The 16,298-nt window shown below is 42.4% G+C and overlaps 1 protein-coding gene across 1 annotated transcript; it reads left to right on the plus strand.

The window, feature by feature from the left end:
• Positions 1-1,157: 1,157 nt before the first annotated feature.
• Positions 1,158-13,704, plus strand: sall1a (spalt-like transcription factor 1a). Its single transcript, XM_078252973.1, has 3 exons — positions 1,158-2,064; positions 7,552-10,958; positions 12,056-13,704. The coding sequence occupies exons 1-3, from the start codon at positions 1,992-1,994 to the stop codon at positions 12,494-12,496; spliced, it is 3,921 nt and encodes a 1,306-aa protein (XP_078109099.1). The 5' UTR covers positions 1,158-1,991; the 3' UTR covers positions 12,497-13,704.
• The last annotated feature ends 2,594 nt before the right edge of the window (positions 13,705-16,298 follow it).

Here is a 16,298-nt window from a genome sequence, read left to right on the forward strand (position 1 = left end):
TGATCATTTGCTGGGTGATTTTGCTTACATTTCGATTTGGTTTACAATGCCACATTTTAAGACATTTCAGACATCCATCAATACTACAAAATATGTATGAAATTTAACTAATATATATATATATATATATATATATACAGTATTCTTTAATTATTGGGCATAACGCGTTGATAAAGCAGATCACTCAGAGCCATCAGTAGTAGTTGATTTTCCCCCTGCTCTTTCCTTTTTTCATGAATAAGTAAATAGTAAGGCTATAGTCGAAACTAAAAGATAGCTGACACAAGAGAGGACTAGATCCATCTAGCCTGCAGCCGCTCTTTAAATATTCAGTGAAAAATAATGGCATCGGAGGCATCACCTATAGTAACATTATTATCTTCATTTCTCAAAATCAGCTCGACTGAGAGCTTCGTTTATCTTTTTCACGTAATAAATCTACTCGACGCAGCGCTCCTGTGGGACCTCTTGCCCTCTTAAAACAGCCCCACTGAAGACACACTCCTGTTACTGCATTATTAAGGACGATCACAACAATAATAATAATGCTAATAATAATTATATGTGGTTTGTGATTGGTCCATAACTTATTTATGGTTGATTAAGACATTTTTCTTGGCTTTACAGTTACCAGCAGCATGATATTGCTTAATTATCACTGGCTTTAAAAACAAAAACTCGCATCTGTAGGAATTAAAAGGGCAACAAAAGGCCTTCAAATCATCCAACTTTTGATGAGGACATCCTGCAGCCACTCGTACTGGTTTTACAATACAAACAACCCACTGGATGGCGACGATATAAAGACAAACGAGTTTTTTTTTCTGGTGTGAACGGTGGACGGTGTGAAATGTAGATGAGTCAACATGAGTGTGATACAGGCATTCGCTAAAAAAAGAAATGTTTAGGGAAGAAATGAAAAGCTTTATTTATCCCTATTCAGATGAACAGACTTGTCTCCGCTCTCTTTACCACTGATCATCCCGGTGCGCACAAAGCGTTTGGATCTGCTGTGCGCAATCAGAGAGAGGGAGAGGGAGAGAAGGAGGGAGGGAGGGAGGAGGTGGAGGTGAATGGTAGCGTGACTGAATAGCCCGGTGACCAATCAGATCCTCGATGGGCCGGGCTCCACATTTGTCCCAGTGCTGCACGGGCCCTCAAAGTTTGTTTATTCGCGGAATGCAGTGTGTGATGAAAACGTGTTAGTAAGTAACCCCCCTCTCGACTAATAATAATCAAATGAAACTGATTGGGACGTCGGAACACACTGTGGACTTTTGGGAACGCGTACCGGTGCCATTTACGCACGGAACATGTTCGCACGACGCTGCGTTTTAGCGCACCGGGAGCCTCGATTGCAACTCTTCAGAGAGTAGGTGTCGGTGTACAACACAACAAGAGCTGAATTACAACGACCTTAATGCAAGAGCGAAGGACGGACTACCGAGTTTTAGAGAGAAGAAAGTTGGTTGGTGATCGCGGACGTTTGAGTTGCGAGCGTCCAGTCAGTCCACATCTACAGGAGAGTAGAAAAGACAAGAGAAACTGTGATCGCTGCTTGATCAATGTGAAAGATTGAAAGATACTGTCGCAGGCATTGAATCGAGACGCTGACATTCCCCTGTAGTAGTCAAGATAAGCTTTGACTTGGCTAACAGAAGGGGTTAAACCGTATCTAAAGGGAGTTTGGAAAACCCAGCCTTTCTTCCCCATACGGATCAACTCATTGGGTGGGAGCTGAGAGAGAGACAAGAGTCCCCAGCAAATCAGGAGCTAATTGATTAAAGAGACTTCATTTGAATAGGAGGGGGGCTGGCGAGGTGCCAATCGCCTTTCAAAGAACCCCCCCCCCCCCCCGTATGATTAATCGCAGAGCATTATTGATAATCATAACGGGGCACATGCGCGGTGGATTGGCTCTATTTACGTAATTTTTGAGAAGGTTTTGTAGTCATTTTTTTTATTCTTTGCCTGCTGATGTGCCAGCCAGCATGTCGCGGAGGAAACAAGCGAAGCCGCAACACTTCCAATCCGACCCTCATCTGCCTTTATCGGAGCACAATGGTGAGTCCACGTAACCTATCGCCCCTTTTATCCAAGCACCATGAATATCTCACTATCTGGGCTGTTTTATCGTGTCTGTAGCAACATCTGACGGTTAAAGTTAATACTTTGAATTGGACTTTTTATTATTGTTTTTGTTTTGTTTCTTTGATAATTCCATCGTTTTGGTGTTGGAAGTCTCAAGCCTACCACTTTGTCAGTAAACGTATTACTCAGGCTTTACTTCACTTTATTCCAGTTCTAAGAGGAATTTGGAACTTTTATATTTTTTTCTAAACACTCCATTATAGGTATTATACAAACTGAACTATAAAATATAAACAAGTTAAATCGGCTGTAATTAGGAAAGTAGCCTACATTTTCCTTTAGGTTTACGCGTGTGTGTATGTTAAAAGTTTCGAAACTTTTTAGTCTCCACTGCAGCTTTAAATCGTGTTTTTAATCTAAAGTTGAAACTCTCCTGTAATGAGTATCCGGCTCACTTTCGGTGCTCTCCGGGGCTTCCCTGCGTTTAGCGGTCCGTCTCGGTGCCTCGACATGGACCACCCTGTCGCTCCGGCCCGGACTCCAACTTTTCCTGGGTCCCGGTCATAGAAATTCCCCTATCCGCGTTTTGCAGCCACGCGCTGTAAAATCGTACAATGTTTTCCTCCTTTTATGAAAATCAGTGTCAAGTTAGTCGTTGCCTGTTTGCACACGAACGTGCTTTATTGCTAAAAAGAAAAAAAGGACAAACTGCTCTAAAGAGCGCAGATGAACACACATCCTGATCCTGAAAATATCCCTCGGGTTTACTCATCGTTTACACTTTTTGTTTGTTCAAATAGCAGCATAGAGAAGTGAAGTCTTACTCACTCTGGGACACACGCGCACACACACACACACAAACACACACACACACACACACACACACACACACACACACACACACTCGATGTTATTACAAAATAATTGATAGTTTTCTCAACTAAAATCAACATTGATAAATAGGCTTGTTATTTTTTACTTTAACGCCTTTAGAAAGCTAAAGATGATCTTTGGCCTGCTGTGAAAAATAGAACTACGATAAATATTTGTTTGCGAAGAGAAATACTCTCTTTTAACGGTGCTGTAATAACGGTGCCTCATATGTGAAATCAGTCTGTACAAAGTGGCATTCAGAACTGGAAATCCAGGACTGTGTATACTGGAGCTCAGAGGTTCAGAGGCCACCCATATCCAGCTGTACTTAGTTGTAAATTGTTAGATTTTAGTTGAAAACCGAATATAACCCTTAAAGCAAAACTTCAGCAAATTCACGGCATGATAACATTGTAGAATAAGGTAATAATAATAATAATAATAATAATAATAATAACCGCTGGATTTCGTAACAGGACGTTGCGTTGATACGTGTATTTTTGTTGACCGACTTTTTGACTGTTTTATAAAATGACTCATTCACAAGAAAATAATAATTATTTGTTTTTCTGTATTTTTAAGAAATGTTCTTAATTTAAATGGAGGCCTATCTTTGCTCTGTCATGCAGTCTGATCGAATTTTACACATGTTCATTATTTTAATTTGTACAAAAAAATAAGACATGCCAAACATAAAAAATAAATACAATGATTAATTATTTTTGGCATTTGCTCCTCCTGTTGGATAAGGACTATGGATTGAATGTAAATACTCTCATAGACACATTTTAGTTCGGCCTGAAAAGCATGTGCAGGTAATTTGAAATAAACACTTGCTTCTTTCAGGACAAAGTCGTCTATAGAAGGTATTTGCAGCCCTTTTCACGTGATTTTTAGGAACTTGATGATTAATGCAAAATCTAATTCCCTAGGGCTGTTTTTTTCTGCAGTTTCATTTAAATCTAATAAACTTAGTGAAGAGTTACTTTTGTCACAGACTCTGGCAGGCTGCAGAACACAACATTTCTTAATTATGTCCAATACTATGCCACATGTTAAAAGTGTCTTGTGTGTCTAATTATAAAGGTATGGACATGTTGTCTTTAGGTTTTTGGGGGTATTTAGCTGAGTGCTCATAGCTAATGTGCTGTGTCTTCTGCAGAGTTGTGGTAGTCGGAAGTGAAAACAGAAAGACATTGTATTTGGAGCTGAATATCAGTGATGCTGAGGGCCATAGTTACTGGGAGGTCGGAGTGAGAGCCACAGAGGGTGGGATGTTTAGCTGTTTTAACCTTTGCCAGTGTCCCTCTGTGAGTTCAGGGCCCAGTGTGTTCCTCTCTTGGCCTCGCCATTGACCCTGCTGGTCGGAGCTGCAGGCGGCCCAGCGAGGCCTCGGCTTTTCATTTAAGTGTGTGTGTGTGTGTGTGTGTGTGTGTGTGTGTGTGTGCGAGAGTGTAAGGCCTTATCAATGTTGTGGCCATCCCCTTTTACCCTATCAGAGTGGCCCCCCTTTGAGGGGAGATTGGCAGGGCATACCACTTTGCACACGTTGTTCCCTGCAAACAGAGAGTGCAGTTGCTTGTCATTTCGCCAGTGTTTTTGTGGTGCGAGTCTAGGTGTAGCCTGAAGGACTTGATTTGCCTTTTTCCCTCCCCTTGGGCTTTAAGCATGTCACTGGGGCAGAGCTTCCTAGATTTGAGTCTTGTCCTGGACCACGGCGGCTTTAGTGGAACCCCATCTAGTGTTCAGTGGGATGAGTCCTGAGGGCTGGAGACGATGAGAGCAGAAACCCTCCTGAAGTTACAAGTGTCAAGAGGCTCACAGAGCCCCCCCGCGAAAAAATAATGTAGGATCTCTCGAAGCTCTCTGTCAACTTTTTTGACTACTCCTTGTTTTCTTGTCTCTCATTTTCTGACTTTGGTCAGTCTTTTTGAGGCTCTGTCCTCTGCTCTTTGTCTCTCCTGACACCCTTTAGCCCTGTGCACTGCTAACATCGTGCTTTTGATAGAGATTCTATGGAAGTTTTACAGACTCCATCTTTACACCAGCTTGACTTTATCTTAACTTTAATTGGAAGTTAATCCTTGCTATTTTGAGAATTAAGCCTAATGCTAGCATCTGTGTTGTTTGCTATACTAGTCCTATGTGGACAGTGGATTTGTACTCATGCATTCATTTAGTTTTTTAGCATAAAGTAAAACATAGTATTGCACAGTTGAGAGAGCATATCTGTAGGCGTGCACGCAATTAATTTGATGAAATATGATTCTTATGTTTTGCAGCTGTGGGGGCATTATTATTATTCTCTTCTCCTAAATTCCAAATTTAAGATTTGGTGAAGAGGAGGCTGTCCACTGCTGCACAGCACAATTTTGATGAAAGTTTAGCTCCAGTTCCTTTATTAGTAAAATAGAATGCACAAATTATTTTTGGCAGAAGTATCATCTGTTATCTCTTTAATGTTTTCCTTAATTTGATATACTATTTACATAATTATATATAGTTTGTTTATTGTATTTTTTGCATTTGCACGTTAAATGTATTGCGACTTGTTTGATTTGTAGGATTTTTGAAAATGCACACTACACAAAATGTTGGCATGTTTCTTTGGAACTTATTTTAATCAAAGAAACACACTTAGGCCCTTTCTAAAGTATGTGTGTGAGTCACCTGGTGAATTTATTTAATTTCCGTGCACACTATTGTTTTTCAGATAGTAAATGCATCATGTATTTTTTCCTTATGATCTGCGTTGACTTTAGTGTGCACACACACATATTTAATTTATTAATTAATTTAGCATCTTCCAGAAGTTTGTTAGACAAAAGTTTTTCTTTTTCTTTTTATGGCTTTATTTTTATCCCACTTTGTGTCATGCAATTGGATTTTCTTCACACTAATTTGTGTACAGCCAGCTTTGAGGAAAGAGAAAAGGTGTTTATTTAATCCTTACATTTCTCACACTATGAATCAAACACATTTTTTCTAAATTAGCGCTTGTGCTGTAGGTAGACGGGTGGGTGGAAGGGGGGATTTAACATGAAAAGTTATCATTAAAGTTGGGTCTTCCCTGTTTGCATGGTTTGGTGGTGTGAGGGCCAGGGTTTACTGTCATGGCAACTTTGCGTTATCTGATGTCACTGAGCAGAGAAACATTGAGGGAGATAATCCCTGAATTAAACAGGATCTGCTTTGAGTCGACTGAGATGAGCAGGGCCAGGCTGTGCCGACGATCCCCGCCGCTCCCATGCTGCGCGAACAATGGGAAGGCATCCTGTCTCTCTGTGGGGCAGGGCTGCACTTCTCTGGGTTTCATTTGCAAATGAATTCTTTGCCCTGATGAAAGTGTTGAGGGGCCAGAGCCACAATGAAAGGGATTCATAGAAAAATGCAATTTGTAAATCAACTTGTATGTTAAACAGCAAGATTTTAGTGTGACAAAGAGGGAAAAGAATCAGATAAGTCTGGAGCACAGCAGTGGCTCTGGGGACAGGGTGTCATCTTGCCTTTTTCACTCCCTGACTCCTGTTTATCAAAATGGAAAATTCAAAAACCCGTTTTTGTGCGCATTTGAAAGGCCGTCATTACTTTTGAATTTTAATGTCAATGACAACAGACGTTGCTGTGTGTGTATTGCAAGATCTGTGAACTGGTGTGTCCAGTTTCTCAGTTTTGGCAAGTTTGTTATGCATGCATTCTGATGTACCGCCCTCCACTTAAGTTTTGACCAAGTCATTTATTTAAACAAATAGGTTTTTTCCGTTGCTGCTTTCCCAGAATACTTCACTGATGAGTGTTTTTTCTATGGTTGCTAATGTTTTAGGTTCACAGTGTATTTACCAATATGGAGCAAAAGTCTGCTGACATGTATATGTTATTCTTTTCATTACCTTGCAGACATTTTTGCCATGTCGTACAATTTCATATTCACTTTTTTGTTGTACTTGTTGTGGTTAGTGTGTGCACGCATGCAACAGCCTAGATGCCCCAGGCTCTGTTCATGTCTCACTGTGACTGCACCCTGAGTGGATACGAATTAGTTTAGTGACATATATAACCTGTCCAACATGCCTATAGTTGGCTGAAAATGAGCAAAGTTGACAGCAAATTGAAAGTCTAATAAGTCCTTCAAATGCTTGATTTGCGCCGAGTGGACAAGTAGACTTTGAAGGCCATGGAATATAGGAAATCAATGCCTTTCTATGAAATTTAATTAAGACCCAATGTCCTCACTTCACTCTATTCTATATTTTGATGGATTATCTGGAGAAAATGATTACCTTTGGTTGGGCTGATGAAACCCAGATGTACATCTTCAAAGATCACTTTTAAGCAATATTTGAGTAGTTCCCATTGATTTTGTATCCCCTCTTATCGTGTTTCAGAGGCCACTGCATTGAATAAGGCCTTTTCTCATTCCTGTTGGCTTATTGTTGCCTTTCGATCGTTGTTTTTGTGAACACATCAAGGGGATAAGTGTAAAACTGATTAACTGAAGATTAACAACAATGGAATTTGAGGAGATAAAGCTGCTTCTTCAGCTGCAAAACATTTCTAATCACTAATCCTCTGTTTCCTCTTTTTCAGGGGACACAGAACTTTGCTCAGAGGACCCCCGCTGCAAGGAGTCAGACGCCAACGTCTGTAGCAGATGTTGTGCTGAGTTCTTTGAACTATCAGATCTTGAGGAACACCAGAAGAATTGCACTAAGAATCAGTTAGTTCTGATAGTGAATGAAAACCCTGCCTCTCCCACCGAAACTTTCTCGCCTGGGTCTCCTCCCCATAATTCCGATGACCAGATGAATGACACAGCGAATAACACTGATCAAACAGAGTGCAGTGACCTTTTGGAGACTAACACTCTTGAAAAAGACGAATCCATGGACGTGGATGTTTCCGGAATGAGCAGTGGTCATGAAGAGGAAAGCAGTCATGCAGAGAGCGGGAGCCCCATCAACACAGTCAGCAGCCATGGTGGCAGGGGCAGCTCTGGCCCTGCAGCAGGTACTTCGGCTATCTCTGCCCCTCTACCTCAGCTCAGAAACCTGACTGACCTTGGAAACTTCTCCATGATCAATAGCAATGTCATAATTGAAAATCTGCAGAGCACCAAAGTGGCTGTGGCCCAGTTCTCCCAAGAGGCCCGTAACTCAGGGGGCCCTAGGGTGGCAGTGCCAGCCCTTATGGAGCAACTCCTAGCCCTACAACAGCAGCAGATCCACCAGCTGCAGCTTATCGAGCAGATTCGCCACCAGATACTACTCCTGGCCTCCCAGTCCCCAGAACTGCAGGTGCCCCAAACTTCTGCTCCAGGCACAATGGGGCCTGCTGCCACCCCACTGACCACACTCAGCTCACATCTCTCCCAACAGCTGGCTGCAGCCGCAGGCCTAGCGCAGAACCTGGCTAGTCAGTCAGCCAGTATTAACAGCCTAAAGCAGCTGGCTGCAGCGGCACAGCTACCTCAGTCCAATCCAAGCAGCAGTGAGACATCTCATAGCGTTAGCACACTGGGGCCATCAACAGTCAATACCCAGTCCTCTGACAAGAGGCCGAGTCATACGAGTAGCCTCCACTCTCAGCTCAGCAATTCATCACTTACAAAGTCATCCACGCCAGCATTTGGAATGGGTAGCTTGTTAAGCTCTGCAGTGAATCCCCTTCTACCTCAGCCCCCACCTGGAAACCCTATGTTCTCCAGCTCTCTGCCCAATGTTGGCACCACCGTAGAGGACCTCAACTCTTTAGCAGCTTTGGCCCAGCAGAGGAAAGGCAAGCCGCCAAATGTCACTTCATTTGAACACAAGAGCAGCTCTGACGAGGCTTTCTTCAAGCATAAGTGCAGGTTTTGTGGCAAGGTGTTTGGGAGTGACAGTGCCTTGCAAATTCACCTGCGCTCTCACACTGGCGAGAGACCATACAAGTGTAATATCTGTGGCAACCGCTTCTCCACCCGCGGTAACCTGAAGGTGCATTTCCAGCGTCATAAAGAAAAATACCCACACATCCAGATGAACCCCTACCCTGTTCCTGAGCATTTAGACAACATACCAACAACCACCGGCATTCCATACGGCATGTCTATGCCCCCTGAGAAACCTGTCACCAGCTGGCTGGACAGCAAACCAGTTTTGCCCACACTGACTTCCTCAGTCGGCATGCTGCTGCCACCAACCATGCCGAGCTTGCCACATTTCATAAAAAAGGAAGATCATTCAATAGCCATAACTAGCCCTTCTGCTGCAAAAAGTGTTTTAGGCACTGCTGAGCCTTCAGCTAAAAGTAATGATGGAGTGTCTGAAGAGGGTGAAGGTGCAACTCTGCCTACCTCAAATGGGAGAACTGAAGAAGGCAGCCACTCCTCAGTCTTCATGACAAATATGAGCTCTGCGTCAGAGAGCACTGCTGACTACACAACATCTAACAGCCCACCCATGATGACCAACCCACTTATGCCTCTTATGTCTGATCAGTTTAAGGCTAAGTTCCCCTTTGGAGGCATCCTGGATCCTCTCCAGGGGTCAGAGACCTCTAAACTACAGCAGCTTGTGGAGAACATTGACAAGAAGGTGACAGACCCAAACGAATGTGTCATCTGCCACCGGGTGCTGAGCTGCCAAAGTGCTCTGAAAATGCACTATCGCACTCACACTGGGGAAAGGCCCTTTAAGTGTAAAATCTGTGGCAGGGCGTTTACCACAAAGGGAAATCTTAAGACCCACTACAGTGTCCATAGGGCCATGCCTCCTCTTAGAGTCCAACACTCCTGCCCCATTTGTCAGAAGAAGTTCACAAATGCTGTGGTTCTACAGCAACATATTCGCATGCACATGGGTGGGCACATCCCCAACACCCCTCTGCCAGAGAGTTACCCAGAGTCCATGGTCTCTGACACTGGCTCATTTGAGGAGAGAAACTTTGATGATCTGGACAACTTCTCTGATGACAACATGGAAGGAATGGAGGAGGGCCCTGATAGCAGTGTGCCAGACACACCTAGGTCAGCTGATGCCTCCCATGACAGTGTATGTAACTCCCCAGCCCCCCTTGAAATGGCTAGCCAGGAGGGGCAAGAGAGAAATGGCCGAGATAATGTCTATAATAATGAAACAGAGGAGCTACAAGTCAGCCAAATGAAGGCTATGGCAAATGGCTTAGTTGAGGGGGATTGCTTCACCAATGACTCCTCGTCTCTGGGAGGGGATGTTGAAAGCCAAAGCACCGGGAGTCCAGCTGTGTCAGAATCTACCTCCTCCATGCAGGCGCCATCCCCCACTAGCATGCAGCCACAACCACGCAAATCCCCCAGCCTCGAAGAAAGGCACCAGAGGGCCTTATCCTTGGAGCACACCACTGCAAGCCTCTTGCACTCTCACCCATCCAACATTGGAGCCCTGGACCTGACATCTGTCAATTCCTCAAAAGACCCCTTGGGCATGTTGTTCCCCTTCCGGGAACGTAGTATCATCAAGAACACATCCTGTGACATCTGTGGGAAGACCTTTGCATGTCAGAGTGCCTTGGACATTCACTATCGAAGCCATACCAAAGAACGACCATTTATTTGCACGGCCTGTAACAGGGGTTTCTCCACCAAGGGCAACCTCAAGCAGCACATGCTAACCCATCAAATGAGAGACCTGCCCTCACAGCTCTTTGAGCCGTCAAACACCAGCCTGTCCTCCAGCCCAACCCCTTCCCTACTCTCTGTGGGCTCTCTTAACAAACCAGAGGTCAACGGCTTTCTGCATGGATTCCACCCAGAGAACAAGGACATGCCCTCTGGCTTGGCCACATCATCTGCCTCCACTTCCCCTGTGCTTTCCGCTGCTCCGCCACGCAGGACACCCAAGCAACACTTCTGCAACGCCTGTGGGAAGTGTTTCTCCTCCTCCAGTGCTCTACAGATCCACGAGCGAACCCACACAGGGGAGAAACCCTTTGCCTGCAGTATCTGTGGTCGGGCTTTCACCACCAAAGGAAATCTCAAGGTAAATGTTGAAACATCCAGAAAACGGTTGGTCCCCTTAAAGTTTGTGCATGAGAATGTTTGTGAAAAATGAGTCTCAGAGCTCCTATTTAGTTTCATGCGGCGTGTCAGTGCACTCGGCATCAAGAGGTGGTAATGTTGTATAATTAAAGAAAGGAGCAGCTCTCTGAGAAAAACGTACCTTAGTGGAAAGGCTGAATCACACAACTAATATGATTATTAGGTAGGAATTCTAGAATGTAATCAGCTAAGAATGATTCAGTGCACAGAATTAATTATCAGAGGTAATCATTGTGCGTTAGGTTTCTGTAGTTTTCCATAACAGACGATGTGAAAACTTTCACAGGCATAAATCACTGAGAAAGGGATCCTGCTCAATGATCTACAGAAACTGGGGAGAATTATGTGAACTTAATTATGTGAAACTTAGGATAATTATTATTTAGTGCGTCCTAGAGAAGGAATTTGGGATGAATGTTAATTTTTAATTTTGAAAGCTCTGGCTTTTGGTTGAAACTGGTCTTTTTAAAAGATATCTGCATTTTTGTTAAAGTTTCTCCAGTAAAGTACACAGAAAAGTCTCTGAACTTTTTTGTAGCAGGTTGTACATAAAATACCTTAAAACACAATTAGTTGAATATATCTTTTTTATTATGAAGCAGAAAAAAAGGGAAAAAAAATGTATTGTCTTTGTCATGGAAAGGGTATTGCCAGAGGTGAAATGTCACATGCAATACTGGCGATAGCAATGAAACTGGACAGTGCAATTTTACCCCAAGCCCTGTGGTTCCCTTGTGAGATGAGCAAATTAAGGTTTAGATTAAACAGCATGTATCAGTCTTTCCAAAATAAGATGTTTACACCATGCTGGTACCTATCACAGCATAAGCAACTAACTGGTCTGCTGCACACAGGGTGTGAAGCTATTTTAATTTGGAGTCAAGGCATTATTATTATTTTTTCCATTGCATCATCTCATGTGCAGCTCTTGTGGCCTAGTTTATAAACATCACTAATTGTCATCCCTCTCATTGCTCTGTCTCTCTTCTCCCTCCCTTTTGTTCCCCTTTTTTTTCTCCTCCCTCCCTCTCTGTGTAGGTCCACATGGGCACACACATGTGGAACAGCGCTCCTGCCAGACGTGGCCGCAGGCTTTCCGTGGATGGGCCAATGGCCTTCCTGGGTACCAACCCAGTCAAGTTTCCTGAGATCTTCCAGAAGGACATTGCATCAAGGGCAAGCAACGGGGACCCGGCCAGTTTCTGGAACCAGTATGCTGCAGCCTTCTCCAACGGCCTGGCAATGAAGACAAATGAAATCTCTGTCATCCAGAATGGAGGCATCCCACCCATGTCAGGTGGTTTGGGAAATGGGGGTAGCTCTCCCATTGGTGGCCTGACCGGCAGCCTAGACAAGTTACACAGCATGGAACCCAACGCTGCTCTTGCTGGTTTGGAGAAAATGGCCAACACAGAGAACGGGGCCCACTTCCGCTTCACACGCTTCATAGAGGACAATAAAGAAATTGTCACCAGTTAGAGTGTATGTCCTCAGTTGCGCACAGACAGATGAAGATGCCTGAAGGCACACTGTACACATATGTAGTTACACAGAAGAAGAGAAAGAAAGAGAACAAGACAGGGACAAAATCAACTGAACTGCTTTGCTCGCCATTAAATCTTTACGAACATGAGTGTGAAGACAAGTTGCTTTTTTTGTACAATGTACATGTTATAGTTTTATGGAGCTTATTTATTAGCGATTATAACCTTGCTTGAAACCAAGTGAAAGCATTAACAGTTAGGTTTTTGTTTGTTTTGAAGCCAGAATGGGTATGTATGGGTGCTTAAAAAAATGTGCTTTTGAAACTTAGAATATCTGGGTAGATAACCTTACCTTGGCATTAAGTTATTTTCTGTCTGTAGTAGCTATAACCGAACTGTCGATGTTCATGTGATGCATTAGCCCTGTTATAAGCAAACAGACTTGCTGTAAATAATATACACTGATCTTCTGTAGTTGGTCTAACATCTGTGTGTTCATGCCCTCTTCCCCTCATCAAAGCAAAACAATGAAATTCAGGCAAGGGACTAAATGATGTGGTAGTTCCTTTCTTTCAAATTGCTATTTACCTTTATTTTATTTAAGGAAGACAAAACATTGAAGTTTGCTACATGTCAAGGGTTTCTTTAGTGTTAACTTGTTTTGTTGTTACCGTTTCTGTGTATTGTACTTTCTACTTTTTGTTTACTTCCATTTTTTTTTCTCAATCTCTTTTTTTCGTTGCTCGTATTTTGGTGTTGTTGAAAGCAAGACAGAAGGGAACATTCGGTTTGGCCTATTTCTGGCTTTTGGAACTGAGACAGCCAATCAAATGAGCAGGATTCTCCTTCAGTTTCTCAGCTGGATTTCCACGTTGCTGCTATGTCCCAGCATCCTCACCGACATCAAGTGCAAAGTTACGTGTTGAAGCTTCTGTAAATACGTTCAGATGTGGAAATACAAACTCCCTCGTAAGAAAATGTACATAGAGCTCACACGAGAGAAGTCCATCACGGCCAGGGGACAAAATGATAGTGTTTTTATAAATATAAATATATATTGGGTTTGACAACCTTCGGACTGTTACATGCACTTTCTTGGAAAGTTGGAAGATCTTTATGGGTCCAGTTTCTCTACACTTTAATACCTACTAACAACTAAGATACTGTAATTCTTTACTCTAATAATCAAATACATCAGTTTTCCAAAAGAAACATTGTGTGTGTCCTCTTATTCCCTCATTTGTCATATCATTGGAAAGATACTAATAATTATTTGCACACACCAAACATTGATTCGTGTGAAAGAAGAGCAGAAATAATAGTACAATTACTTGTTGTCTTTGAATAATGTGTGGCCCAGGGCCGTCGTGCAGCTTGTGCAACTCTTTTCAGTTTCACTGACAAGCAGTAGGAGCAGACACGGGGGCTTGGATACAGTCATGAATGGTGTGAGCTTCCCTGCTCTTTAATTTAAAATGATCACAGTTTTAACCTCATCATTTCCGCTGCCGATGCTTGAAATCGCCAATTAATCGCTAATCCTCGAAATCAAGTAGATTCGAGGCTTTTTACACAGAAAGGAAAAGGTTCCGTCCTACCATTAATGTATGCACGTTCTCAGCGGGGACACTATTTATTTTGTCTGGACCCGAAAGTTAAGACACAAACCAGCATTATTAAGGTGTTAGGGATGCAGTCGGCATTTTATAGTGTATGTCTTTCGAGTATTTTTTTTCTTCTCTTTTTTTAAACATAGGCTACGTTCATTAATAAGAATGTGACGATCTAATTATTTGCCACAAAGCCTCAAAAGAAGTTGTCAAAACGATCACACGGTTATCCGGATAAAGCCTTTGACGGCTTTGAAGGCATTTGTCTTGCCTTTTTTTATTCAAACCGAAAATGTCCCCCTTTTGTATTTCAACAGCTGCATTTAATTTAACACATCGTTGCACATCCTGCAATACAGGATCTGTTCATTTCTGCCCAGCATCCCCGGCGCTCTCCCCTCCTCTTCACAAAGCCGAAATCCCCAATATTTACGTTTTATATTTCAAGACGTCGAAGCTAAATGATCCTTGCCCACAGTGCCTGTTTTCTTTTTAACAGTCACATCTGTTCCCCTGAGCTCTGTTTGTGCAGCACATCGGCTTCCTGAGAGATTCCTTCAAAGGACAGAAAGAAAAATAAAACTGCTCCACATTCTTACTGCTCTGCTAATTATGACAAATACGTTCATACATTTATAACTTTCACTTATTCTACGTCTGCGTTTCAGTTGCCTTTTCTTTTATTATTATACGGTTATTATTATTAATAATAATACTATTATTGCTGTTGTTATTGTTGTTTTATTATTATTTCCAAGGCGTTATTTCTAATGGTTTATTTTATTATAAAAAGTAAAAGTAAAATGTCAAATGAGAAAACAAAAAATTAAATTCCAACATAAAAGATTCACAAAAGTGCTAATAACTGCAGTAGTGTTACAGGAATACTTCAGCCTCGAAGATATAGACATTTGTGTATTGTTGTTTAAATCATTTTTTTCTGTTCTATTAACAGGTGAAACAGAAATATACAGGAGTAAATGCATGCTTTATCTGTGTGTGAGTAGTCCCACCAATAAGCATGGACTGGGCTCTTCCCTCTCGGCTCCTCGCTTAAGTATCGATTGAGCTGTGCAGTATTACAGAAACACTTGAATCTCAGGTGGCAGGAATGTGTACAATTGATCTCTTCCACTGTGGCTCCCAGCAGTGGCTTTTTGCTCCACAACACAGAGCACCACAGGAAGAGTCGGGCGAACACACTGAAACACAATCGCTACAGACTAAGAGGGGCTGTCCCAGTCTGCCCTGTTCACTGTCACAATTTATTGTAGTGCTGTGAGTCTCATCCACTGCTCTGCAGCTACACTGACAATGTGCTTTTGGGGTGCAGAGATTATGTACACTTTATATTATAAACACACTCATAGGAGAGATGAACACGCACTGCATGTCACCTTCAAACAATCACACTCCTGCCTAGGCTATTTTGATTTATTCTTGACATTTTATCTAATGTGTTTTGATTTTAGTGTTGGTTATTTTTTCCCCCGTCTGAGCTAAATGGCTTGATGGCCTTTCGCTGCGGTGTCTGGAGAAGATGGGAACCATCAGCAAAGAAACATTACTCTCTTTAGCTGTAAGCCACTCCTGTCCACTTACTGTACACTTGAAGGTTCATTAAAGGCTTGGCCTTCCTAAGTAAGGGCTGTATGCTCAGCTGCCACACTGCAAAAATAAGATCATTTGTTCCAGTGTAACTTAACTTGTGTGAAGGGAATTATTTTGTTCTTATTATTGTGTTGTCTAAATGGTTTTTATGAGTTGGATATTTTATAATGAAACTAAATGGCTTCATGGGTATTTTAAATTTGAAAAAATATTTTTTTTATAGCACATGCTGGGAATAGAATAATTTGTTACTCTAACTAAACTAAACTAAATGGCTTGAGAAACAAATATGAGCTCTACAACTGTTTAGGTGTGTGTGTGTGTGTGTGTGTGTGTGTGTGTGTGTGTGTGTGTGTGTGTGTTCCCTCTAGTATGTCAGGAGAAAAGGCAAAAAGAAAAACAGTTACAAAAAAAATGAATGAAACAATTATCAAACTGCTTTTTGACTCATCAACAAGCAGCATCAGGGGGATTTAATTCAGGAGTAAAATCTGTTTAACATCTCTTGTTTCTACCCTCCACAGTTTTTCGGTCCGGTGTGCAGGTCAGGTTGAGATGAAGCAGCACGGAGGCGAT

The sequence above is a fragment of the Sander vitreus genome, chromosome 1 (genome assembly GCF_031162955.1).
Source record: "Sander vitreus isolate 19-12246 chromosome 1, sanVit1, whole genome shotgun sequence".
Taxonomy (NCBI): domain Eukaryota; kingdom Metazoa; phylum Chordata; class Actinopteri; order Perciformes; family Percidae; genus Sander; species Sander vitreus.